This window comes from Haliotis asinina, chromosome 1 (genome assembly GCF_037392515.1).
Source record: "Haliotis asinina isolate JCU_RB_2024 chromosome 1, JCU_Hal_asi_v2, whole genome shotgun sequence".
Classification (NCBI taxonomy): Eukaryota; Metazoa; Mollusca; class Gastropoda; order Lepetellida; family Haliotidae; genus Haliotis; species Haliotis asinina.
Window position 1 is genome coordinate 77,648,332 of NC_090280.1, and position 27,047 is coordinate 77,675,378.

At 42.4% G+C, this 27,047-nt stretch overlaps 1 protein-coding gene across 1 annotated transcript in view; it reads right to left on the reverse strand.

The window, feature by feature from the left end:
• Window positions 1-269: 269 nt before the first annotated feature.
• LOC137297635 (putative cysteine protease YraA) overlaps window positions 270-27,047 on the reverse strand; it is a 60,701-nt gene continuing 33,923 nt past the window's right edge. The window contains exons 4-5 of the mRNA XM_067829527.1: window positions 7,634-7,748; window positions 270-1,283 (exon numbers count right to left, since the gene is read on the reverse strand). Coding sequence (XP_067685628.1) covers window positions 1,169-1,283; window positions 7,634-7,748 — 230 coding nt within the window. The 3' untranslated portion in view covers window positions 270-1,168. The remainder of the gene's footprint in view (window positions 1,284-7,633; window positions 7,749-27,047) is intronic.

Below are 27,047 nucleotides of genomic sequence, written 5' to 3' on the forward strand. Positions count from 1 at the left end.
CGAAGACCCCACATGGATATAATGTGTGAAGCCCATTTCTGGTGTCCCCCGCCGTGATTTTGCTAAAAAGCGGCGTAAAACTAAACTCATTAACTCACTCATTTTCTGAATGACATTTCACACACATTTCTTAGCAGACACGTCTTTGTGTATATATGTACTTCCTTTTGGCAATGGAGATTTGCAAAAAGTTCGATGGGCGATCTCCTGAAGGCAAACTATACCGGGAAACACTAATCTATTGCAGGCTGACAAAATGGACAAGGAGGAACATGAAAAAATCATTTTAATCACATTGATATTGGCAATTACATTTAAGAGGTACATTATACCACAGTATAAAATATCATCTGGAATCAGTTGGAAAGTATACAGTGTAGTCTTTCGTTGCAACTACCCACAACGTGATCATATCTGCGAGTGATTTTAGTTTTACGTCGCTTTTAGCAACATCCCAGCAACATTACGGCGGGAGACACCACAGATGGGCTTCACACATTGCACCCATGTGGGGTCAGGGACTCGGGGTCATCTGTGTGACGAACGCTTTAATCGCTTGGCTATCCACTGTCCCGATCATATCAGTGATTAAGCAGTTATGCGTATCTTCCGAGCATTAAGGGAGTTAATTCGGACCACAGCATGGAATACGTTCCCTGTACTCTAACGGTTGGCCTAACTGATCGATGCTCATGCTATTGATCACAGGATTGTCTGATCTCAATTATTTACAGACTGATGAGATATAGATTAAATTATTAACCACTTGTTTTATAGCCCCAGTTGGTTTACTGGTAGGTGGCAACACTACACATCCGAACAAATGACATTGCATATTTTTGCGATTGAGAATACATGTTGACTCATTCATCATTCACTTCAAGTCTGTGTTTATCCCTGCATCATCAGTATCAACCACAAGGGTAATATCGAATACAAAGTCACTAAAAAAAGGAAAATCACTTTAGTTAGAACAATTTCAAATCATTTCCTTGTCATTCGCCTGTCATATATTTTATTGTGGTTTAATGTGAACATAATGTGATCGTATCAATAAAAGAAACATTTCATTTTTTGTAATAAATCATGTAAAATTCACTGTCTGGAAAAATATTTAAGTACACGATGTCAACCATCTCCACCATCCTGGACTCAAAACCGGTGACATTTATTCGCTGCTGAGCTGTTGTAAAATTGCCTTGCAGAAGTCTGGAAGATCCTGCGGAATCCTCGAGGTTATCAAATTCCCATCAACCACAACGGGCGAGTCTTCGTAGAGAGCTCTGAAATGACAGGGCTATACATCAGTTACTATGTGACTACATGTTGAGGGACTCCCGTCCAAAAGCTAGTCGCTAAGCAACCGTTAGGACAGCATTTTTATTTTCTGTGTTTCTCATCGCCCACTGACCTTTCTAATGTAAGAACGTCAATACAGACTATGCAGTTTCAGGTCCCTGATTCAAGACCTAACCATTTCACGAAACACTGCACTGCCACGTAGATTTGCAAGGCGTCTGAAATTACCACGACTGATTTCTTCTTAGAGAATTTCTTTTTGTTTGTTTGTTTACTGTTTAACGTCACACTCAGCAACTTTCCAGCTACACCACGACGGTTTCTGTTTACTCGCGTCCGGAATCCAGTGATTGACGACATGACCATCTATTACGCAATCGGGGTACGATGACATGCACCGGCGATCCCGTTAGTGGCGTCTTACGACAAGCACGGGTTGACGAATACCAAACCTGACCGGTTCTTCATTGGGTTTTCATAGAGAGGACTAAGAGGATAAGGAAAATAGTTTGTTTGATTAACATTCTATTTCTTCAATCATTTCAGTACGTTTATGGAGTATTATGTTGGTGGAAAGTCGGAACAGGTGCGCAGGTATGTTGGTTATCAAATATGTGTGCCACGTGTGCCACCAGCAGCGAAAAGTCTGAGTTTGTTGACAGTGTGATACGCTCTTACACTCAATTTGATTTCATTTTGAGATCGATGAATTTCTCACAATCACAAGTGCAAAAAACGCATTACGCACAGTCAGATGAAATCGACGGGCCAACTCTGATTATTTGTCTCATAATTTGCGCTATTTTTTTCGAGAGGGACCACTTGCTAATAAAACAGCCAGGTATGCGAGTTCCATGTGTGAAATGAAACTGAAATTTCACAACACACGCTTGGTGATTAGAAAAATGAGACTATTATTATTGCAACTGTTAGATTTTATGTTAGGGAGCGATTCATCCGATTCAATAAAATCAGAAGGACTGCACAGAACATTTTATTTCGCCAAATCACACAGTCTGGATACTTTTAAACCACTGAAGAAAAGACAGATCATTAATAACGACGTAAAGTCGAAAATTATTGTAATGGAACGAGCTACCAAACACCGATCTGCACGGCACAGCTGGTGGAGCTCATACGTGGTCGATGTAGGTATAGAATGGTTTATTTCAGAGGCCACTGAAGTGAAACCATGGAAACTGAAAATACGTTCTTCAAAAATCTTCTCATTTTATCTGCATAAAGTTCCCCAGATATTCTGTTAAATAGTTCACCTCAGGGATCGTATGGTCAACCACTGGCAAACTGTAGCGCAAATGGGGCTGCGCAGCATAGAGAATATGACGTGTTCATATATGCGAGCGAAGCGAACAAGGTTTGGCAATGTACTTCCATCGCTTAGGTTCGAAAAATAGGTCAAAATGAAATATGGCCACCACCAAAGGTACACTTCCATTTCCTCACCTAGTTGTACTCTCGGATTTCCCACCCGACGTTTAATAATTACTCACGTGAAATATGTTTTATTCAACATTTTAAGCGCCACGCGTGATATTCAGATCGTTTTGAGCCTCCATTACCACAGTCAGCTTCCGAATGCATGGACCGACGGAATAAGAATATGCACAAATTAAAGAGAAATACCATTTTATTATGAATCTATTGGAATGTATTTGTCTTATTTTTCGTCTCTATTGTTAGAATTTTCGCACAATTTATTCTACATAAAAACGAATGAAGCAGGGGTAACTGTAAATATTCCATATGGAATAATACCCTCCTGTTCCTTCACTCCGTTGAACCGCTGCAAAGGGGGAATGGAGGCGAAGAACGACCTGATATACCACGACTTCCGCTTGAAATGTTGAATAAACAGTATTTCAAGTGAGTAATTGTTCATCTTGGGGTAGGAAATCCACGAACACAACTCAGTTAAGAAAAGGGTGTATGCCTTTGTCGGTGGTGATATTATATTTTGACATGAAAATACTTTTCGAACCGAAGCGAGGAAAGTACGTTGCCAACCTTTGCTCGAATCGTTCGTAGGTAGGAAGACCGGTCATTTTCTCTATGCTGCGCATCTCATTTTGCGCTATAGTTTGCCTGTGGGTCAACTTAATGCCATCGAATGCCCATGCACGGGTTGATGTTCACGATTTTAATGGCAGGATTGTCTTCTTCAAATTCAATAATTTGTAGACGCATGGCACTAGAACAAGCAAATACAAGATCGTAAACAAACATCTACAGAGCCTACAAGAAAAGAGAGTATTGGGTCTGAAAGTCTCCACTTCCGGTACTATTTTGGTTTCCTGCTCCCTTCTGCCATCTTGGGATATGCGAGACGAAGCCCAGCTTCCTTTCGGTAAAGGTACAGTCTGCAAAACAAAGTGTGCCTGTGGAGACTCGTACATCGCCGAAACCTCAACTCCTTTTCATGTAAGAATCAAAATAAAAAAAACCCCACCAAATCTCTGTGAAGAAGAGTGACTCCAAATCCGCCATCTCCGACGACACCCAAGCGAACCCTGACCACAACACCCTTTAGAACAGCATCAATGTACTCCCCAGTAATGACACCTACTACAAAAAAAAATGCAAGATCAGAAAACTACTTGAAGCCATTTACATCAAGAGTGTCTAGTACGTCATGAACATAGATCATACATCCCCACTGCCCCCAACCAGCTAATCACGAAGCAGTCTCAATCCGATTATCCTCAATGGCTTCCACCTTATAACCCCCTCACAGCTTACCCTTTTGGTGGAGCAATTCCCTTCTTGTCAAACATCCACCATCAACCTTCTACACCAACCTCACTAACTGTGCAAACATCAATCCCTTTCTGTCCAAACCTTACCATGTATATATACAACCCAGCCTTCAGTATTGTGTATCACTTGCTTGATAACAGTCTTAGAAGCTACACCGCTTGTATTATTTTAAAGAAGTTGCATATCCGTCGAATTCTCCTTGGTGTTTATCGATTCTGTACTGTTATAACCATGAGACCATTTGGAAAGGTATGAAAAGTTGTCACTGGAAGTACTGAGGTCTGACCTACTTAAGTGCCCAACGCGCGAATCATCACTGATTTTCTGGGACCTATTCATATATTTTTCATAACTATTTTTTCCTTTACATCAAACGGAATTTGTTTAAGACGGCACTGAAAATGTGTATTCCTTTGCCCAGGCGTTCTACATACTACCTTAAGTTAACTATAAACAATGCTGATGTTGCGATACATTTGACTCGCTGTCGGACTTCAAAGCGTTTAACATTACCACAGTACGCCATCGAGTCATGTGTTATATGAACACACGGTTAGCATGACATGATTAGCGTGCAATATGTCTCCACAGATGGCGTGCCACGGACCCTTTAACACACATTCCGGCTGCGTACGACTAATGTCTTGTAGTCAGATTCTACAGTGTTCTCTGACCCTGGATTAGGCTACGTGCTTAGAGAACAATGCTTCCTAATACGATGGTAAAAGAAGTAAACACTTCATAAATGACCTTCCTTGTCTGCACAAGAAGTAGACTTAAACAAGGGCATATGATACGAATAGCTTGCGGACCCCTGAAGGTCCCGGGTAGAATAGGCCTTCAGAAACCCTTACCAGACAAGGCGACTGTGCTAGTCGTAAGAGGCGACTAACGGGATCGGGTGGTCAGGCTCGCTGACTTGGTTCCCAATTGCGCAGATCGATGCTCATGTTGTTGATCACTGGATTGTCTGGTCCAGACTCGATTATTTACAGACCGCCGCCTTATGGCTGGAATATTGCTGAGTGCGGCGTAAACCTAAACTCACTCATTCACGAACAGCTTGCGTAAGAGGCGACTAACGGGCTCGCCGACGTGGTTGATCACACGTCATCGTGTCCCGATTGCGAACATGCATAATCATGCTCGTATCATCACTGGATTTTCTGTACCTCACTCGATTAGTTACAGTTCGTCACCATATACCTGGAATATTGCTGAGTCTGGCGTTAAACGCCAAACAAACACAATTAATCACACATTTAGTTTTATACGCATTTTTTCCGCTGTACTTAAAATTTGTTAACATTTATGGATTTCAAAGGGATTCAAGTTTGAATGACACTGTGTTCATGTCTCGCTGTGTAGTACAACCTGCACTCACTTTTGTAAAAAATGTGTAACTACAGTTTGCGGCGTAAAATTCTCATTCAGCTGTAAGAGGCGACTAACGGGATCGGGTGGTCATCCACGCAATATGGAACCGATGACATGCGTCAACCAAGGCAGCGAGTCTGACCACCCGATCCCGATAGTCATCTCTTGCGGAAAGCATGGGCTACTGAAGACCAATTCCAACCGTGACCCTCATGGCTCCAGTACTCAAGTACTTAGTCAACTGATGAGTGCCCGTTCACTACTTATTATAGGTCCTGTTTTTGTTGACTGTTATGTAACCCTTCACTCAGCAATAGTCGTAGGAGGTGACTAACGAGGTCGGATGGTCAGGCTCACTGACATGGTTGACCCTTGTCATCGTAACCCAGTTGTGCAGATTAATGCCCATGATGTTAATCACTGTATTATCTGGTCCAGACTTGATTATTCACAGATCGACGTCATGAAGCTGGAACACTGCTGAATGAGGCGATAATCAACAAACAATCGAATGCAGCCTTACATTTTACGAGCGGTAAAGTACCATGAAACTATCCTCCGCCCTTCAAACTGACAGACAGAAGACTACACGAAGCATGCATATACACTGTCAAAGGACACGAAATGTGTCAGCTGTTATGCAAGTACAGGAAGTTACTCTTCCTAAGGACACATTTACGACCTCGCTTTGCACTGTGATGACACGGGTGAATACATGATCCGTGAAGTATAAAACAAAAATACTGAAAAAAAATATTGCCACTGAACAGAAGAAAGCGGTTAGTGATTGAGTTTAGTTTCAGCAATATTCTTGATGTGTGGAGGTGGTAATCGAGTCTGGGCCAGATAATACAGTGATCAACAGCATGATCATCGATCTGCGCAATTGTGAGCCGATGACATGTGTCAACCAAGTCAGCGAGCCTGACCACCCGATCCCGTTAGTCGTCTCTTTCGACGAGTACAGTCCCCTTTCATGGCAAGCATGGGTCGGTGGAGGCCTATTCTACCCCGGACCCAGAAAAGAGCAAGACACGTGGTAATAGCGATGCACTCTGGAAACGACACGTAAAGCTGAGCAAACGAGCCAGCATGTGTGTGTGTGTGTGTGTGTGTGTGTGTGTGTGTGTGTGTGTGTGTGTGTGTGTGAGAGAGAGAGAGAGAGAGAATGAAAGAACCATCGTTGTTATTGACGTTGATGTAACAACGGCATGAGGGCATTGAGAATATTCGAGCATTGAACTATCATTCATTATTTAACAAGAATCGTTTTTCGTTCCTTCCCGCTCGAAATAAACTCTGTTTGGGCACTTTCTCCTGTAAACAAGACTCGTTTTGTGCAGCTTCCTTGTCAAACTCGCTCGTTTTGTGCTCCTTCTCTTTTTAAACTAAACTCGTCTAGTACACTCTCTATCGTAAACACTACTCCAAATATGAACAAGACGAATATAAAGTCAAAGGTTAGGGCACAAAACGAGTATAGTTTCAAAGAGAAGCACAAAACGAATCTTGTTCACAGGCAAAGGTGCTGAAGACGAGTATACACTGGAAGCTGTCAAAACCGTTATCTGTCTAATCCAGCAAATTGTCAACACTGTTATAAGATCTCACTCCCATCCACGGCTTGTACATTTACCATCAGCTGTACAATCAAGCACATTGTTTAAACCGCATTATTTCTTCAGTTCCAGATGAGTTTCAGTTTAGACAGCTTACACTGAAGTTTAAAAGCACAAAATGGGTACTGACCTCATGGGAGATACAAACTCACAAACTTAGATTATTATTGTAAGATTGTTTATGATGGGAAGGGGAACATTGTTCATAATGTTTTTGTTTGCAAGATGGGCCCTTGACAGGAAGTGCACACCGAGTATTGCTGACTTTAAGACACGTGAGTTAAAACCTCCTCGGTTGACCAGTGGCGACATTGTACAATTATTCACACGTCTTATTCATTCCGTGAACATCCGGGTAAGCATTTTCTTCAGCAACCAACCCATGCTTGTCGTAGGAGGCCACTAGTGGGATCGGTTGGTCAGACACGCTAACTTGGTTGACCAACGTCATCGTATCCTAATTGCGTAGATCGATGCTCATGCTGTTCATCACTGGGTTATTTATCATGACTGGTGACACATAGCATAAATGCGGCGTTAAACAAAAACCATACATGTCTTACCCAGCATTCTCCACGTCGTCTTTGATAGCATGGAAGCAGGTAGCTCGTTTCCCTTTCAGGATCTTAGCCGAGCAGAACATCCAGGCGCCGTGGCAAATGGATGCTACTGTTTTCCCTGGAAAATATTAAAAGAGTTTATAATCTTAGCGAATGCATGATTTGGACCACATCCAGTAGACCCTAGGTGAGTTTATAGGTGAGTTTATGGGTGAGTTTAGTTTTGCTTTTAGCAATATTCTAGCAACATTACGTTGGGGAACACCACAAATGAGCCCATGTGGGGAATTAAACCCTGGTCTTGGGCGTGATGAGCGAACGCTTCAACCACTAGACTACCCCACAATCCTGTCGAAAAAAAATACACGAAAGGACACAAAATGTGTCAACCGTTACGCAAGTATCAAACAAGCACACGTCAAAACTGTAAATCACTCACTTTCTAAATATGTATATCCTGTCACCGCTAGGCAGAAGAGCAAGGATCTCTCGTATCATCACTACTGGGGAACCCGTGAAGGTCCCGGGGTAGAATAGGCCTTCAGCAACCCATGCTTGCCATAAAAGGTGACTATGCTTGTCGTAAGAGGCGACTAACGGGATCGGGTGGTCAGACTAGCTGACTTGGTTGACACATGTCATCGGTTCCCCATTGCGCAGATTGATGCTCATGTTGTTGATCACTGGATTGTCTGGTCCAGACTCGATTATTTACAGACCGTCGCCATATAGCTGGAATATTGCTAAGTGCGACGTAAAACTGAACTCACTCACTCACTCACTCACTACTGGGGATCTCACAGGATGTCGAAACTACACATTAATGGTTAATATGGTTAAGCCCAAGTTTAAACCACGCTGTGAAATGTAAAAACTATTTCTGAGGACATGCAAAAAACATTCATAATTTTGTTTCAATTGAAGCGTATTGGTGCCGAAGTCTAAAGGTTATCCTTTGTATACGTGCACCTACGTAGATGATACTACCCCAGTCTGTGTAGGTAATACTTCGCATATGCTAGCTTCTATGTAAAAGTAAGCATATTCTACCATCCAATTATGAGTGAGTTTAGTTTTACGCCGCAGTCAGCAGTCTTCCAGCTATATGGAGTTGGTCTGTAAATAATCGAGTCGGGACCAGACAATCCAGTGATCAACATCATGAGCATCGATCTGCGCAAATGGGAACAGATGAAATGTGTCAACCAAGTAAGCGAGCCTGACCACACGATCCTGTTAGTCGCCTCTTACGATAGTCGCCTTTTATGGCAAGCATGGGTTGCTGAATGCCTATTCAACCCGGGACCTTCACGGGTCCCATCCAGTTATGGAATAATTTTCTTTTTCAGATAATCGAAAGCAATTCCGGGCCAGCTTCATGCAAAATCATAATGAGCGATACATCTGACATTTCATCTTGTATGTCTATATACCAAATTTTAAAAAAATAACTCCTCATTATGATTAATTGTGCTGACGTTCAGGATACTGAGTTAAGGTTTTTGACTGCGGCACTTATACCCTTCACAGCTTTCAGAGGAGTCGGAAACTGAAAATTCCGTTTACTCAAGACGGTGATTGCGAACGTGAGACGACTAAAAACAAAGACTTCTTTACATAATAAAAACAGTGTGACAGATGAGGAATGTCGGCTTGTTTAAAATCCAGGACAGCTGTCCATTCACATCCGCCTCATACCGCCGAGCCCTTCACTTTGGGACAGTCTTCACAGAATTAGGTGAGTGTGTGAAATATTTCAACACTGAAAACGACGTTATGTTTTGACATGTTCGTAAGCATGCGATACGGTTGTACCAGTGAAGCAGTTGGACATGACTCCGTGGTTTATCAAACGTAGGTGTTTGTTTATGAGACTATTTTGCCCAGATACTGCTTCCGAAGTTTTGTTAATAATTTAGTTTGTCTGTGGTGGGATGTGTTGAGTAATGGAAGTGCACTATTGTGTATTTTTACGGACATGTTGTGTTTCATTTAACGCGGCAGTCACGCCATGATGGACGGTAACTACACCATGAAGGATTGTAATTACACCACGACGCTGTACAACTAAATCACGGCTGATGTAAACTGTGGCGGTGGGGTAAATAGATGGTTAAAGGGTTCGCTCGTCACGCCGAAGGGACGGGTTCTATTCCCAACATGGGTACATTGTGTGAAGCCCATTTTCTGTGCCCTGCTGTGATATTGCTGGAATGTTGCTAAAAGCGGCGTAAAACCCAACTCACTCACTCTTTGATGTCAACTACGTCTCGACGGTCTGTAACTGAGCCATTGCTGCATGTTAACATGCAACGAAGGTCAGAAGCTGCACCGTGACTGTTGGAAACTTCACCACAACGACATGTAGCTTTACAACAACGGTCTCCACACCATGGAGTCCTCGAGGGTCTATCATTAAACGAAGACGGCTAATTGGCACAACATGCATGTCTGTACCTCTGGTTAAACAATGCAACCACACGTCTCTCTAACAACACCACGACGGCATGTACGGCAAAACGATCATGATGATGATGATGATCATCATCATCATCGTCATCATCTACATCACGACGGACTGCAGCTACATCATGTCGGTGTGCAACGGTCCGGCGTCTACATTACGACGTTTTACCTATATACGCGCCTGGGACTTGGAGAAGACAAATGAGTGATTTTTGTTTGATCTGGGCCCATTTGCACAAAGTGATCTTAGCGCTACGATTATCTTCAGCCTATATTGGAGAATGGGAGTTACAATCACTGTAGCGCTAAGATCGGTTTGTGCAAGTGGGCCCTGATAGCGTTTGTTTCCAAATGACGTGAATTTACTGATCCAATCTAACATTGAAATATATCTCTTTCATTTCGCACAATGTTTTGTTTTGGACATATTTCGTCACAAAAATGTTTGTGATTTTTTTTAGTTATTATTTTATATTTGAGACGAAAAACCGAGACCTAAATATTTGAATATTTGAAAAATTTCACTTTATGAGATATGTTGCACTTGAAAGTATAAGGTTACATGACAAGCGCGTATCAGTTGGTAGATCATTCACGAATATTAAATTCACTCATGTAGATATGCGCGTGGTAATTGTGTACATCGAACAATGCACGAGGGGAAACACAATTACACGTGCGTCCAATATGTGCACGTGCACATACGAAATTGACAAGATAGTCATATATTTCTCTAATTAAAATGATATATTAAAACATCTCCAATAAGCTTCTGTTTCCACAACGTGTTGTGAAAATACGTCTTCTGATGTTAGCAATACAGATGACGACAAATTGAGTTTAATATCATATGTTATATTGTTTCCCAACATCACAGATTGAGTGACATCTCTGCACGGGAATGGTTGACGACACGCGTGGATACTCGTGCAGCTCGTGCGCGTGCGTTGCTTTGTGATGATAATGACATGAATTCCAACAGGTGACACGCGTGCATTTCGTGATCAAGCTGTTGCTTTGTGACACCCATGACAGATGTTCGATATTACATTGAGGCGTTAAAACAAACTGGATCAAAGGGAATTTCAGTTAAATGAATTGAAAAACGATATCCAAATTAAGCCAGTAGTGCCACACATGAGAATGTGTGTGTGTGTGTGTGTGTGTGTGTGTGTGTGTGTGTGAGAGAGAGAGAGAGAGAGAGAGAGAGAGAGAGAGTGAGAGAGAGAGTTTGTTATATTGGCAGAATTCAAGCTAAATGCATGGGGTCTGTGTTTGTAAGCATTTCGACCAGAAATTACAGTGATTAACATCTGACCACGAGTTCGTGCTAGTTCCTGACAAACATGTGTTTCTAAACATCACACCTAATAAAGAGACAGCTACAAGGCACTACCCCGGTTCCAGTATCGATTCAAACATCGTTTAATGTTTTCTCCATGGCAGTATTAGGGCTGGCATTAAAAGCCTGCTTTTTGATAAAGGTATAAGGACAAGGTTTCTGATTTGTGTATTTCCAGATTTATTAATTTTTTTCATGCAGTTTTTCGTTTCCCCGTTACACGTTCCAGTCCAAGCGAGTCTGTGAGTTTGCCGTCTTTTAGAATTCCATTCATGCATACGAATTATTTTCTACTTACTTCGATCATTTTCTCGTCACTTTGCTTATTTCCTCGTTGCTTCAAGTTTCTTTCAAAATTTTGAAATTTCAAGTTAGTAGAAAATACATGAAGCAACGACAAATTAATCGAAATTCCATGCTTCTAAAAGAGTTCGAATCAAGGGGAAAACACTCGAAATTTCAAGAAATTATTTGTAATGACGAAAAAATACTCGAAGCAGCGAAAGATCAACCTAAGTAACGAGAAAGTATTTTATGCAACAAAACTCACCCCTTTAGGATTTCGTAAAAGTCGGCTGCTCCTAATATCAAGCCTAAGACATTTTTGTACCTCGAATAGTTGCTGCCTGGCGAACATCAGCACTGATTTCAACGAAGGCTTTAGAACTGCACATTGAATTCTGTGCTGCAATAAATAATTTTTCAGCAATTTGTACGTTTGTTAATTGATTACCATAATGATTAATTTTCTTTGTTTTCTGTAGGTTTCACGTATTCACTAAAGGGCAGATTCTGGGGTCATTAACTGTTTCAAAGTGATAATGAATACGTAACAGTACATACAAATTGCTCATGTAGCGTTATCACAGAGAAATTATGTCTTGTCTGCAGAAATTTCATGCACGTACTCACGCCATACGATTGACCGAATCAGCTTGGACTGTATGTCAATCATATCGTGAGTTAGCTCAGAGCCGGGCGAAAGTCCGGATTCTACATGACGACCAGGTCAACAACCTTTGTGTGACAAACAAAATGGTAAACAGCTCTTGCTGTTGCTAGCGTACTTCAGACTGCATGATGTCAATAACCGTTTAGGTCCAGGTTCGAGTCGGTAGATATTGCCGTTATATAAGTGCTTGAGAAATGCACGGATTCTAACACGTGAAGCGACTAGTGTGTGCTAGTATACGTCATCATACCTATATGGGGATCGATCGTTCGATTCGATGGTGACGAAATCACGTAACCAGGACAGGTGGGGAGACTTTGTAAGCAACCCATCATACTCGAACATGAGTGAGTAAGTGAGTCTGGTCGTATTTTTTAAATATTCCAGCAACGTTCCAGAAATGCATGAATTCTTACACCTGAAGCTGCTCAGGATAGCGAATCTTGCGCATTTGAACAGGAATGCATCACGAAATATTAATGAGAATCGGATCTTGTAAATGTTTTCAGATTTTTCTCGTGAAACGCTTGCTCATATCCATGGCACAGGCCACACAGTTTACGAGTGAGTTCAGTTTTACAATTTTAGCAATATTCCAGCAACATCACGGCGGGGGTCACTAGAAATAGTCATCATAAGTTATACCACATGTGAGGATTCGAACCGGGGTGTTCGCACGCTCGGCGTGACGAACGAACGCTTTAGGCACTAGGCCACCCCACCGTCTCTGCAGTCTACGGTGCTTTTTGTTACGCACGAACCGTTTTCTTCTCCTACCAACACACAACCTGCTACCTTTGTGTAGCAAAGTGTCTGCTCAGCGATGTGTAGTTTGCTGGTTCCAAAATCAGCAAGACCTTATAGTCTGTTTGCAGCGAAAACGTACCGGGGAATTTCACTTCAAATGTAAAAGTAAACCATATGCCCGCGAAATTGATTTTTCCTTGCCGATTGAAATTTCAAGTTTCAGAGAATTTTATTCAACTTATGATAAAAGTTGTTTAACAAAAGATCATAGTTTCAAGTCGTTATTATAGGTTCGTACTACAAGGGGGTAAGCGGTGTAGTTCGAATATTGACCGTTACTTCCGGTACTCAGGTGGTTCCCGGCTCCCTTTGTGCGCGCCAACTTGCGATATGCAACACGGGACCCCAGCTTATATTCGGTACTATATTTCCGGTGACAAGTATGTATTCAAGAACCAATTCAAATGTGACTTTACTGGACCGAACCAAGTGTACATTGTTTGTCATCGGTAGTGCCTGGCGGGTAAAGCATTCTGTCGTCATGCCGAGGACCCGGGTTTGATTCCACATGCCCATTTCTGTGTCCCGTCACCCGACGGGTTATTGCTCAAATATTGATGATAGCGACGTAAGACCACTCACTCACTCACCAAAGCACGTATATAATGCTGATAAGCACAGAATTCATATCAAGTTGATTATTGGATTCAAACTCCAACGTTCGTGACAAGCCTATATAAAGGGTCGTGCAGTAAGTCAGTAAATAAATTTGTGTCACAACTTGCCTGAGACTCCGGCTGTTGCTCATTTATGAGTGAGTGAGTGAGTGAGTGAGTGAGTGAGTATGGATATACGCCAGTCAAGCAATATTCCAGCAATATCACGGCGGGGGGGGCACCAGAAAATGGCTTCACACATGCTACCCGTGGGGAATCGAACCCGGATCTTCAGCGTGACTAGTCAACGCTTTCACCACTAGGCCACCTTACCGCCATTTCTAATTAATGAGTCAGCAGTGTGGGTGTACGAGGTGTTCTCATCAGTCCACACCCGAATCAAATGTAGACATGTGGACCAGACCGTCACAGGTCACACAAGTGTAGACGAGGCCAGATCAGAGATACTGGAATGTGGGTGAATTAGGAATTCAGGGCTTGACGCCCAAAGATTTAAATCAGAAACGAACAGTCTTCTCATGTATCAAAATTGTCGCCAAAGCTATTACTCACAGATACTATAGTTACTCGGTGTTTTTACAAAGTGAGTGGAGGTTGAAGTGCACGGTGAGAACAGTTTCAAATGAATCATTGTGAAAACCATACGAGTCCACATACATGTAGTTAAAATTGTGCAAAAAGTGTCTATACGTCTAACTGGTATCATGATTATTTTTTGTTTCTTGTTTACCTCCGAACTCAGACAATCCAGTGATCAACACTACCCAACTGAGATACGGTATCGTGTCAGCCAAGTCAGCAAACTTGACCACCAGATCCCGTCAGTCGCCTGATACAAGTATGGCTTACTGGCGATCAATTCTAACCCGGACCTTCAAGAGCACATGGCGTCGACAAGAATATTTTGAGGTACACGTCGGGAAGTTGCAGTAGTGAAGTAAGTATATCCGGTCGTAGCACCGGTGGTACGTCGAAGACACGGTCCATAGATGTGGAAATCGGACAACTGGTCGTGTCGAAAGACAACGAATTTTCCGTTCTCCTCAGATAATTGAAAATTGGCACATCGCCAAAGTGCGAAGGCTATGAACATACAATCCCATTTGGAAAGCCGTCTATCGTAACATATGTTTCATTTAGGAATTTCTCAGTATTTTGTGTCGGGTTGAGTGAGTCCCACGGCCTAAGATTTAGGCACTCTGTAATCCCAAATATAACAAACATAACATCTGAACTTTGGGATGACGGGAATTAATGAGTGAGTGATTAAATATGGGTTCACGCTTCTCTACGCAGTGCCAAACTTCAATGGAGCGGTCTTACAGTTCACACTGTCTTCGTTAAATTTTGACACTCGGTTCTGGTAGACATTTGGAAACATTTCCAACTTTGACACATCGGTGACAAACTCTTTCTTGACGCAGTCCCCTATATTTTATTTTGGCTTGCAATGTAAGTAACCACTTTTTGGGGCTGACAATTGACCTTCGTTTTCATATGGTTGGCGGGAAACCGAGTACCTGATATTTTTCTGCTTGTCTAACGCCGTACTTATGAATCTGTAACAGCCCATTACAATACAGAATTTTCTTCCGCAGTTATTGGGAGACCTTCAGCTTCCGTAAATGATACTTCCCTGTAAACTAAAGCGGCATTAAAATAAGTGCGGTGATAGAAGGATCTCGCGAACTCTCGTGCGTCGGATAAGCGGGATAAGCTTGTAAGGGGCGCAACTCTGAACACTGCGCATTTGATAACTTGATATCAGAGCACACGACTAAACTGACCGTCTAACGCAAAGTACACGAAGTCAATACGGCTCAGTCACATGTTGAAAGGGCCTAGTGGTTAAAGCGTTCGTTTAATGAGATGGGTACAATGCGTGAGGCCCATTTCTGGTGTCCCCGGACGTGATATTGCTGGAATATTGCTAAAAGCGGCGTAACACGATATACACTCACTTATGTTAAAGGAACACATGCACTGACACAAGCGTTAGAGGTCTGGCACTTTGGCGAGTAAAGCAATATGCTGACATCCACAGAAATAGGGTGATTCAAATCCAAGATTAGATAACTCTGACAAGCACAACGTACATGTAGACTTTCAGCAAGTCGATATATCGAGTCGCGTCAACCAAGATAAGTGGAACACCCGTGACCCGCATAATTAACGGTATTAATCATGACTGAGTCAGAGGTGTGGATGGAGTGTTGTGTTGCAATCAGTGCTGATACTAATCATAAAATATGTGGACCGTCCCAGGTCGGACTTGATCAGATCAAGCCACTTTGGAGTCACAGTCAGGAATGGAATGTGTGTGGGCACCCATCGTACTTTCATAGGGGACACGTAAGAATCCGTGAAAGAACTGCTCTTCAGCGACCCACGCTTGTCGCAAGACCTCATTTTTGATTGTGACCTAATTTCAGCGTCCAGATTTTCGAAGCTCCCTTAGCGCAACGACAGTCGCAAGTTAACGTTAATGTATGGCACTTACGACTATCTTGGCGCGTAGAGAACTTCGAAAACTGAGCCCCAGGGTTCGTAGCGTTACGACATTGATTTGCTTAGTATAGAGTTACAACAGGTCGTAACCTTACGGGCGCATTGTACTGCAATAGATTTAGAGAAAAATTGTGTAAACATTCAGCGACGGACACCCGGAGTGACGGACTGACGAACTCCGTCCCATGATCCTCTGCTCCTCCGAATGGTACAAATAATGTTTGTTGACGAGCCGTACAGACAACGAGTACATTACATTATATACAGTGTTCAAACAGCAGCAACAATAAAATACCCTAGTACTTCTGTGATATAAAACGTCGATTGTTCTCCGAAACTGATTATCGATGTTTCAAAGAATTACTCGGTGTCATTGGAGACTGTCACAATCCGAGACAATCCGGTCTTTTGGAACCCATGCTTGTCGTAAGAGGCGCTATTGGGGTGGGGTGGTCAGGTTCGCTGACTTGGTTGGCACATGTGATTGTATCCTGTATGCGTAGATGATCATGCGTTTGATCATGCGATTGTCTTGTCCAGACGCGAGATCAACAGTAGAGTATCCATCTACGAAATTGGGATACGATGACATGGGGTCAACCAAGTCAGGGAGCCTGCTCATCCGACCCCGTTAGTCGCCTAGCAAGGGCTACTAAAAATCAGTTCTAATCCGGATCTTCACAGGGGTTCTCACAAACCTTGGGATATCATCGTGGGGAATCTAGAATTCGACACGACTTTCACATGCACGCATGACGGATTGTCTCAAGACTCCAGCCTTTAACGTAACTTGGTCAACCAAGTCAGGGAGCCTGCTCATCCGACCCCGTTAGTCGCCTTTTACGTCAAGCAAGGGCTACTAAAAATCAGTTCTAATCCGGATCTTCACAGGGCTTCTCACAAACCTTGGGATATCATCGTGGGGAATCTAGAATTCGACACGACTTTCGTATGCACGCATGACGGATTGTCTCAAGACTCCAGCCTTTAACGTAACTTGGTCAACCAAGTCAGGGAGCCTGCTCATCCGACCCCGTTAGTCGCCTTTTACGTCAAGCAAGGGCTACTAAAAATCAGTTCTAATCCGGATCTTCACAGGGGCTCTCACAAACCTTGGGATATCATCGTGGGGAATCTAGTGAGTGAGTGAGTTTAGTTTTACGCCGCACTCAGCAATATTACAGCTATATGGCGGCGGTCTGTGAATAATCGAGTCTGGACCAGACAATCCAGTGATCAACAACATGAGCATCGATCTGCGCAATTGGGAACCGATGACATGTGTCAACCAAGTCAGCGAGCCTGACCACCCGATCCCGTTAGTCGCCTCTTACGACAAGCTGAGTCGCCTTTTATGGCAAGCATGGGTTGCTGAAGGCCTATTCTACCCCGGGACCTTCACGGGTCTTTGGGGAATCTAGAATTCGACACGACTTTCATATGCACGCATGACGGATTGTCTCAAGACTCCAGCCTTTAACGTAACTTGGTCAACCAAGTCAGGGAGCCTGCTCACCCGACCCCGTTAGTCGCCTTTTACGTCAAGCAAGGGCTACTAAAAATCAGTTCTAATCCGGATCTTCACAGGGGTTCTCACAAACCTTGGGATATCATCGTGGGGAATCTAGAATTCGACACGACTTTCATATGCACGCATGACGGATTGTCTCAAGACTCCAGGCTTTAACGTAACTTGGTCAACCAAGTCAGGGAGCCTGCTCATCCGACCCCGTTAGTCGCCTTTTACGTCAAGCAAGGGCTACTAAAAATCAGTTCTAATCCGGATCTTCACAGGGGTTCTCACAAACCTTGGGATATCATCGTGGGGAATCTAGAATTCGACACAACTTTCATCTGCACGCATGACGGATTGTCTCAAGACTCCAGGCTTTAACGTAACTTATTAAGTGACAACAGCCCGGTAGTCATTACTTCAGCGTTTCTCTTCACTGTCACAGGTAATGAGACCTCGGTACTCAACCTATGCTTGTTTACCAGTAGTTCTATGTCGCTTTTATCACTATCTTTTTTGTGGACATCAGAAATGGGCTTCACACATTGAAACGATGTAGGGAATCAAGCCTAGGGTTTTCGGCGAGACGAGGGAACGATGTAACCAAATATAATAGGCAAACCAACCGACCATGAAAGAATGATTGAGTTTAGTTTTACGCCGCACTCAGCAATATTTCAGACATATGGCGGCGACCTGTAAACATCCGAGTCTGGACCAGACAGTCCAGTGATCAACAGCATGAACATCGATCTGCGCAACTGGGAACGAATGACATGTGTCAACAAAGCCTGCGACCATCGCCACCCGGTCCCGTAAGTCGCCTCTTACGATAGGCACAGTAGCCTTTCATGGCAAGCACGGTTTGCTGAAGGCCTTTTCTACCCCGGATATTCACGGGTCAGTTACAAGAGAGACTGGGTGGTTAAGGTTTCCACCAATATCCCAAAAGAGGCCACTAAAAATAGGTTTCCTATTTTAATGGCAGTGTGATTCATTACCACATATGAATAAATTACAAAGTACACCATTGAAAAAACAAACAATCAATTCAAATGTGGCTGTCATCATATGGGACACTCATTTTCTAGCTCAGCACACCAAAAATTTGTAAACCTGCGTCCCTAGGACACCCAAATTTAAAAGTCCAGGTAAATCCCTGTATGATGCATCTATATACATATTTATATATGTGACATGCATTGTTTCTGTTAAGTGAAAGTATAATGTTTTGTTCCGAAATAATAATTCTATGTGAGAATACATTACTATCTAATGTAATCATTGGTGTAAAAGGCAATATATACTCATGGAAACAAATACGGGGAACAACTGGAAGTACGAGTGTTCCTTTGTTCTTTTCCAGGTTTCATTACACCCTATGAACTGCACTATGGTTGAAATTCTGCAGTTTAAAAGAAGATGAAGCTGACTAGTCACGCCATACATAGTGGGACTGTGGACGTTGACAGTCTGCGAACAATGCCATGTCTCGTTTAATTGTGAGTTGAACTGAAACACGTTTTCCATCGAAAGAGTTAAACCATTTGATGATGTTAGCTGATGAAGCAACTACAAACTCCGGGGTAATTTCGCTGGTTGAGTGTACTTGGCAGTCACAACTGACATGCATCCTGACTTCGGATAAGTGGTGTCCTCGAGGTGCGACTTGTAGTACCGGCTTGTAGCATACGACTCGTAGCAAGAACAAATATCGTAACGTCGTATCTCGCGAGATTCTCGCGTATGGTTCAGTGTGGAGTCGTAGAGTGAAGATGGCGTTAATGTCAGTCTACATATGTCGCATTCTCTAACGAAGAAGAAGAAGGGACGGCCTTATGCGGTGTAGATCGGATTTCTCTCTGCTTAGGTCGATTCTATTCAGTGGTGTCTCCTCCGATATGTCAACATCAACAAAGGGGACGTCACTCTGAAGTAAATACACACCTAAGCAATTTGATTGGTCGAAAGCTCGCGAATGTAGACAAGCCCGATTTCTTACAAATCGACTGCGACTAGTTGTATGCGATTTCAAATCGTTACGATTTGGACAAACTCATGTTGCAACTGTGTTGCATACAACAAGTTGTTGCTACAAGTCGCACCCAGAGAACGCGCCTTCAATTTACCATGGATACGTTAGGTTACGAGGGGGCCGACTAGAACGGCGTGGTGACGTCAATACAGTCTGACGCAATTGAAAAAGTGTATTTTATAGTCTGGAAAACTACCGTCGGCGCCTTTGATCTTTCAGCAATGCATATTAGAAACATAATTAGCTACTTAAGTGTTATTTCTATGGCTAGTAGCTTTTAAAATGCCAATTAAAGATGCACTTGCTGTACTCGTACTGCCAATGTAATGACATGTAAGTTGAATCAATACGTGGATTGTAAACACTGACGGTGTATATACTTTAACAATATATCCTCTTATCGTGGGGTAGTGGTGTAACCAGGTAAAGCAATTTTGGTGTCCTCGCTTTGATACTGCGGGAATATTGCTAAAAGCGGCGTACAACTGTACTCACTCTCTTATAGCAGAGTTAACAATTCTTCGATGTGTGTTAATTTCATGCCGATTTATTTTTCGAATAAATTCTGACTTAACATACTCCTTCGGTCTGTAAACTGACACATGAAACGTGCAGCTTGGCCGTTCTAATGAGACCTTTTTGCAAGCGGAATCGCGTTACAGTAATTATAACTGCATGGCTGGCATTGATTCAAAAAAAGGTCATCGTGCCCTCGCTGACCTACTTGTGATGTTTACCCACCCAGGAAACCAAGGTATATATAGTTCTCATGTCGCCATGTTCTAACCTGAATGCGCAAGCAGGCATCAGTGCATCACGTGTTCTCCCTGAGAACCACGCCCATATACATCACTGGCAGGTACATCTGTGGCATGTCAATTGCATTCTGTGTCACTTTCAATCCAAAAAGGCAAGGTTTCAAATGAAAGAACCGTTTCAAAGCTGATAAAACGCACGTTGTCATCGCTTGAAATGAGATTGCAATCTACGTGAGGTTCTTTCTAATTATTTTCTCTTCATTCAAACAGTGTCAAAGAAGTTGTCTTTTCGGCAACTAACAAAGGCATATGGTCTTAAGTTATCTTCTTTGTGCAGTCTTGTTTCTGCATACTTAAGAGAGAGAGGACGAGGAGCTGTACTTTTAGTGCATTGTAAACCAAACGCTGTACCTTAGAGAGAGAGAGAGAGAGAGAGAGGTTTACTTTTAATGGATTGTAAACCAAACCTTGTTCCTGAGACAGAGAGAGAGAGAGGACGGCGAGCTGTACTTTTAGTGCATTGAGAGAGAGAGAGAGGGGGGGGGTTACTTTTAATGGATTGTAAACCAAACCTTGTTCCTGAGAGAGAGGGAGAGAGAGAAAGAGAGATGTACTTTTAGTGCAAAAGTTGTACCTGAGAGATAGAGAGAGGGAGAGAGAGAGGACGAGCTGTATTTTAGTGCAATGTAAACCAAACACTGTACCTTAGAGAGAGAGAGAGGTTCACTTTTAATGGATTGTAAACCAAACCTTGTTCCTGAGAGAGAGAGAGAGAGGACGACGAGCTGTACTTTTAGTGCATTGTAAACCAAACGCTATACCTTAGAGAGAGAGAGGGGGGGTTACTTTTAATGGATTGTAAACCAAACCTTGTTCCTGAGAGAGAGGGAGAGAGAGAAGGAGAGATGTACTTTTAGTGCAAAAATTGTACCTGAGAGATAGAGAGAGGGAGAGAGAGAGGACGAGCTGTATTTTAGTGCAATATAAACCAAACGTTGTACCTGAGAGAGAGAGAGGGGGGGGGTCTACTTTTAGTGCACTGGAAACCAAAACTTGTACCTGAGAGAGAAAGAGAGGGGAAGGGAGCGAGCGAGCTGTACGTTTAGTACATTGTAAACCAAATGTTGTACCAGAGGGAGAGAGATGAACTTTTAGTGCATTGTAAACCAAAACTTGTACCTGAGAGAGAAAGAGGGAGCGAGCTGTACTCCAAAAGTTCTACCAGAGAGAGAGAGACCAGACGTTCACTTCACACGTTCTACAGGAGAGATGAACAAATCTGCGATACTTTAACTTTGTCCATTTCATCTGATAGCCACTGTGAGTGCTTGTCAAGCAATGTCATCAGCTGTGTGCAATAATCACCCAGTGATCCTGAACAGCCAGAGAGCATCCGATAACCTCTCATCGTCAAGTGGTTGTCATGGTGAATTCAGATACACGTGGTCTGAAGAAATGAAACTCTCCACATGCAAGCACGTAAGGCAACTGAGACAGTTTTTCATGCGTTCAGAAAAGACGTCATATTTTTAGCTTATATAATATATATATAAGTTTATTCTTCACATTAAAATCGCACTTATGTCGATGGTAAGGCTCGTAAATATGGAGTATTTATATATATGTGGATGGTAAAAACTAGCATGCTTCAAAAGGATACACGTATGATATTTAAAACGTTTTCTTTGTGCATATAAATTGGAAGCCAGCAAACGTCTTGTTATTTTTAAAAACCTTAATGTATTTTAAATCTTTTACTTCTCATTTTCATGTATAGCAAAATGCAGATATACAGTAACATGTATGAGAAAACGTAACATCCTTTGAGGTGCATAGTAGCATGGCATATTTTATGTGAGGTTGTTTTTATTATGACGTATGAACAGCACTTGGTGCATACAACATGCACGCTAATATACAACCACTGTTTGCAATACTTTTATTTGCCAGTTGGCCCTCAGTGCCTGCTGACACCAGCAGGCCTTAAAATCTACAGGCCCTCAATGAAAGCTGCTGTGTGCAACAGATGGCACATAAAAGTGTTATTTACCAATTTCAGTACGTAAAGATGTTCTTGGGATAAATTACACCATGCCATGTTACGTTTGAAATATCCACTATTAACATTATTGAATCAACCTTGATACCCCTGAGACATGTTATAAGTGCAGGGCTTGGAAGTCTCAAAGGCGGTACCTTCCGTACTGAACAGGTTTCCGACTTCCTTTGCGCGCGGTAATTTGCGATATACAAGACAGTGCCCAGCTTACTTTCTGTACCAGATTTCCGGTGACAAGAACCAGTTCTGGTTCCAAATGGAGGGACAGCCAAATATAACTTTACTAAACCGGACTGTGTATACAATCGTGTTTAGCTGTCACAGCTGTTGACCGTCGTATTAACTGGCTGATCTGGGCTACATTTGTCATTCCTACATTGGTTCCTTACTGTCAACTAAGAACCATGAGAACATTCGAAAAGGTATGAATCATTATTTTCCCCCAGAAGTATGAAGGTCTCGTCAAGTGCAGCGACCTGCTAAACGAGTAAAGTCAACTGGGCAACCGCATGTGATACAAATGTTAGATATCAGTAAGTCTGGGTATATGTGGTTATATCAAGATGTGATAAAAACATGTTGTAGTCAGTGTTATCAAATATCAGTTGGTTTGTTGTTTTACATCGCAGAATCTGTTTGTAAAGACTGAGACCTTGATTTGGTAGAGGATGAAAACCTTATTTCTTATGGAAGAAATATATTCATTTGAAGATTGTGAGTGAGTTTACTTTTACGCCGCACTCAGCAATATTACAGCTATATGGCGGCGGTCTGTAAATAATCGAGTCTGGACCAAACAATGCCGTGAGCAACAACATGAGCATCGATCTGCGCAACTGGTAACCTATGACATGTGCCAACCATGTAAGCGAGCCTGACCACCTGATCCCGTTAGTCGCCTCTTACGACAAACATAGTCGCCTTTTATGGCAAGCATGGTTGCTGATGTCCTATTCTACCCCGGGACATTCATGGGGCTTGAAAACAGTTTTCTTGCATCGCAAATATAATAAAAATTGACTTATCCCCCGTACGGTTGATGCAGTTGGGTTAGCTAATTATATGCTTCGACAGAAATACATTGAAAAAGTAAACTTTTCATGAACTTACCTACAATTTCCTGCAATTTGAACCCTGTTTCATATTGTTATCTCTTGTGACCCTGACCCTATATAGCGGTCATCCAAAAGATCCACACTCCAGTCCAGACTATAGATCAAGTATAACTTAGTTCATCCAGTTCCAGTCTTAACTACCGAGGTTATCTTAACTCAAGACGTTTCTACTCAAACATGCATTCTGTGGCCTTGCCCTTTATTATCAGATAAACACACGCAAAACAATGTGTGGCTGCAAAATGAGTTGCTGTTACAAATATAAACTGTCTATAAGAAACACTGCCTATACTTCCTGAACAAGGCTATTAACGTGAAGCATCTTCACAGCTTTCTTTATCGTGTAATGGTTCAGTTTAACGCCAGTTTAACGTTTTCCAGCGATATCACAGCAGGGCATACCAGAAAGTCGCTGCTTAATGGCCCACAAAGCTACTGTCAGCTACGACGTAATTAATTGAGTCGGGGCCAGGCAATCTAGTGGTAGATAACATGATAATCGATTGCAGATTAGAATAATAGGTTTAAACGTATCAATCAAGACAGGCGAGCTGACTGCCTTGTAGTTACTAACTGATTTTTATAAGACACTTATGGCAATATTCAAGCAACATCACGACGGGGGGACACCAGCAATGGGATTCACATATTGTACCCATGTGGAGAATCAAACCCGGTCTTCAGCGTGACAAGCGAACGCTTTGACCACTAGGCTACCCTGACTCCCCTTGAGCGGTATGGGGTCGGCCGGTAATGATACATTTTACTTAAAGTTTGAACAAGCACTGGGGACTGGAGCATGACCCACAGCACTACGAGTACGCAAGTAAAGGTTCACCCATCTCATCATCAAAACAACTCGACCCGGGACGTTACGGGTTAGTTCTGATCTTCAGCAACCCATGCTTGTCGTTTGAGGCGACTAACAGGGTCGGGTGGTAAGGCTCGCTGACTGGGTTTTACACGTCATAGTACCCAAGTTGCGTGGATCGATGCTCTTTCTGTTGACCACTGGACCTCTTACACACTTCCGTCATTTAGCTGGAATAGTGCTGAATGCGGCGTAAAACTAAACTCACTATCCCACCCATTATCAACCTGTATATATTATTTGAACACTCCAGAGTTCAGCATTATACAAGCAGCAGTTTGGAAAGGCAAGCGAACGCTTACAACAACCCTAATGTATCAAAGTCCGTCCATTGTCGTTTCCCACCCGATGTCGACTTCTACGGCACGTGTGGTCACGACAACGCGCCTTCGAGTCATGTTAGCGCCGGTAAAAGGCGCGACTAGACGACCAGCTTATTTCCACAGCTGACGGACCAAAGTATGAACTGAAAGGGCATGATAAGATAGCGGTTGAGTGAACCACGATCCAAATATTAATATTGTTTTTAATAATTACAGACACAAGTTTTATGTACCCATTACATTCCTGTGTTTATTGGCCTCGTGTATTCGTTACCCGCAGTATCTTGAAGTTGAAAATTCTCGGCCTGCAAACGGCCATTGAGTGGGACTCGGCTTTAGACAACTTGCAGCTAAAGACATTGAAACAATACTTTGGTTACCACACTGAGGATTATGCGCATATCTCAGTCATATTTTGATACCCACACAACTTCTATGTGGACCCGATTTGATAATGGTACGAGGGATCGGACCTGTCCGGATTAGAATTGAACTTCAGTACCCATGCTTGTCGTAAGAGGCGACTAGAGTCCGTTTGGCTCAATGTAACTCGAAAAATAATAAGCATAACATACTCAGTGAAACGCTGATCTTAATTAAAACATAATACCAAGGTTTTTGCATAATTTTTGTACAACTAATAAAAAAATTGTTTAACAAACTATCATTAAAATATTTGCACAGTTCGCTGTTTACTACGAGGAGGGGAATGTAGAGAAAGGCACAGCCAGGTGTTCATTAACCTGTGCTGTGCCGTCTCCTTGCTTTCTCGCACTTTTGGCTGTCCCCTTCTCTACACTCCTCCTTCGTAACAAATAGTGAACTGTGTCAACATTTCATTGATAGTTAGTTAAACAACTTTTCTATTTTAAGGAAAGATATTCTGCAAAGACCTCACAGAGTCGGTATGATTATGATCAGCGTTTCCATGAGAATGTTATTGTCATTAGTTTTTGCGCTAGACTGCAATTAATCGGTCCGCCTTTGAGCCAAACTGACTATAACAGGATCGGGTGGTCGCTGACTTGGTTCACACATTTCGTCGTATTCCAACTGCCCAGATCTGTGTTCACGTTGATGATCCCTAGACTGCCTGGTCCACACTCAATTATTTACAGCCCGGCATTATGTAGATGGAATATTGCTGAGTTCGGCGTGAAATTAAACTAATTTACTCACTCTTTTTGGTCCGATTTGTTAACAGTACGAGGGATCCGTCCAGATTCGAGTTACAATTAGTCTTCTGCATCACATACCACCACGGACGTTCAGCAAAGATCTTCTTACTTCACTGAAGATATAATTCCGTTGATCCTCGAGGATGGTTCCTTAACTGATAGATCAAATGTAACTGGTACTTACACCGCAGCGAATTTCAGTCTGTCAGTTACGGACACTTTTCCGCATGACACTAACTATAAAAGACTCCATTCAAATGAATGGCTTGGAGTAGCATACACCTGATAAGACCAAACTTTCAAACACAAAATGAATTCTTTCAAAAGATTATTTCAATCAAGTGTTGTAAAACAACAATAGTCTCTAATTCGTAATTCAAAGATCGATAAGATGACAGACCAGGCACACTCACTTATCAATACAATGGGCAAATCCGTGCTCCGGGAACATATATTTTTACTAACACAGAAAAAACACCAGCTTTTTACATGTCCGTGGAAGGCGAGTTCACCTGTCCAGACTGGATTATTTACCAACTAACGCCGAGTGCTGCGTTAAACAAGTGAATGAGTGACTTTAGTTTTACGCCGCACACGGCAATATTCCAGCTATATGTGGGCAGTCGTTAAACAACAAACCAACCAATGACATCAGGCTACACAGAAGTCAGGGATAGAACGTATTTCACAAAAAAGCATGCCTGACGTAAAAAAATGGCTAACAGGGACCTTGGACCACTTGTCTCGAACAAAAAGTATCTCGACACATTTCGATGATTGACTGTAGTAAGGACGTTAAGCTGCGGCACTAATATAAGCTGTGAGACAGCATTTCCATATATCATAATAAATGTCTATTAAAAGTATCGTCTA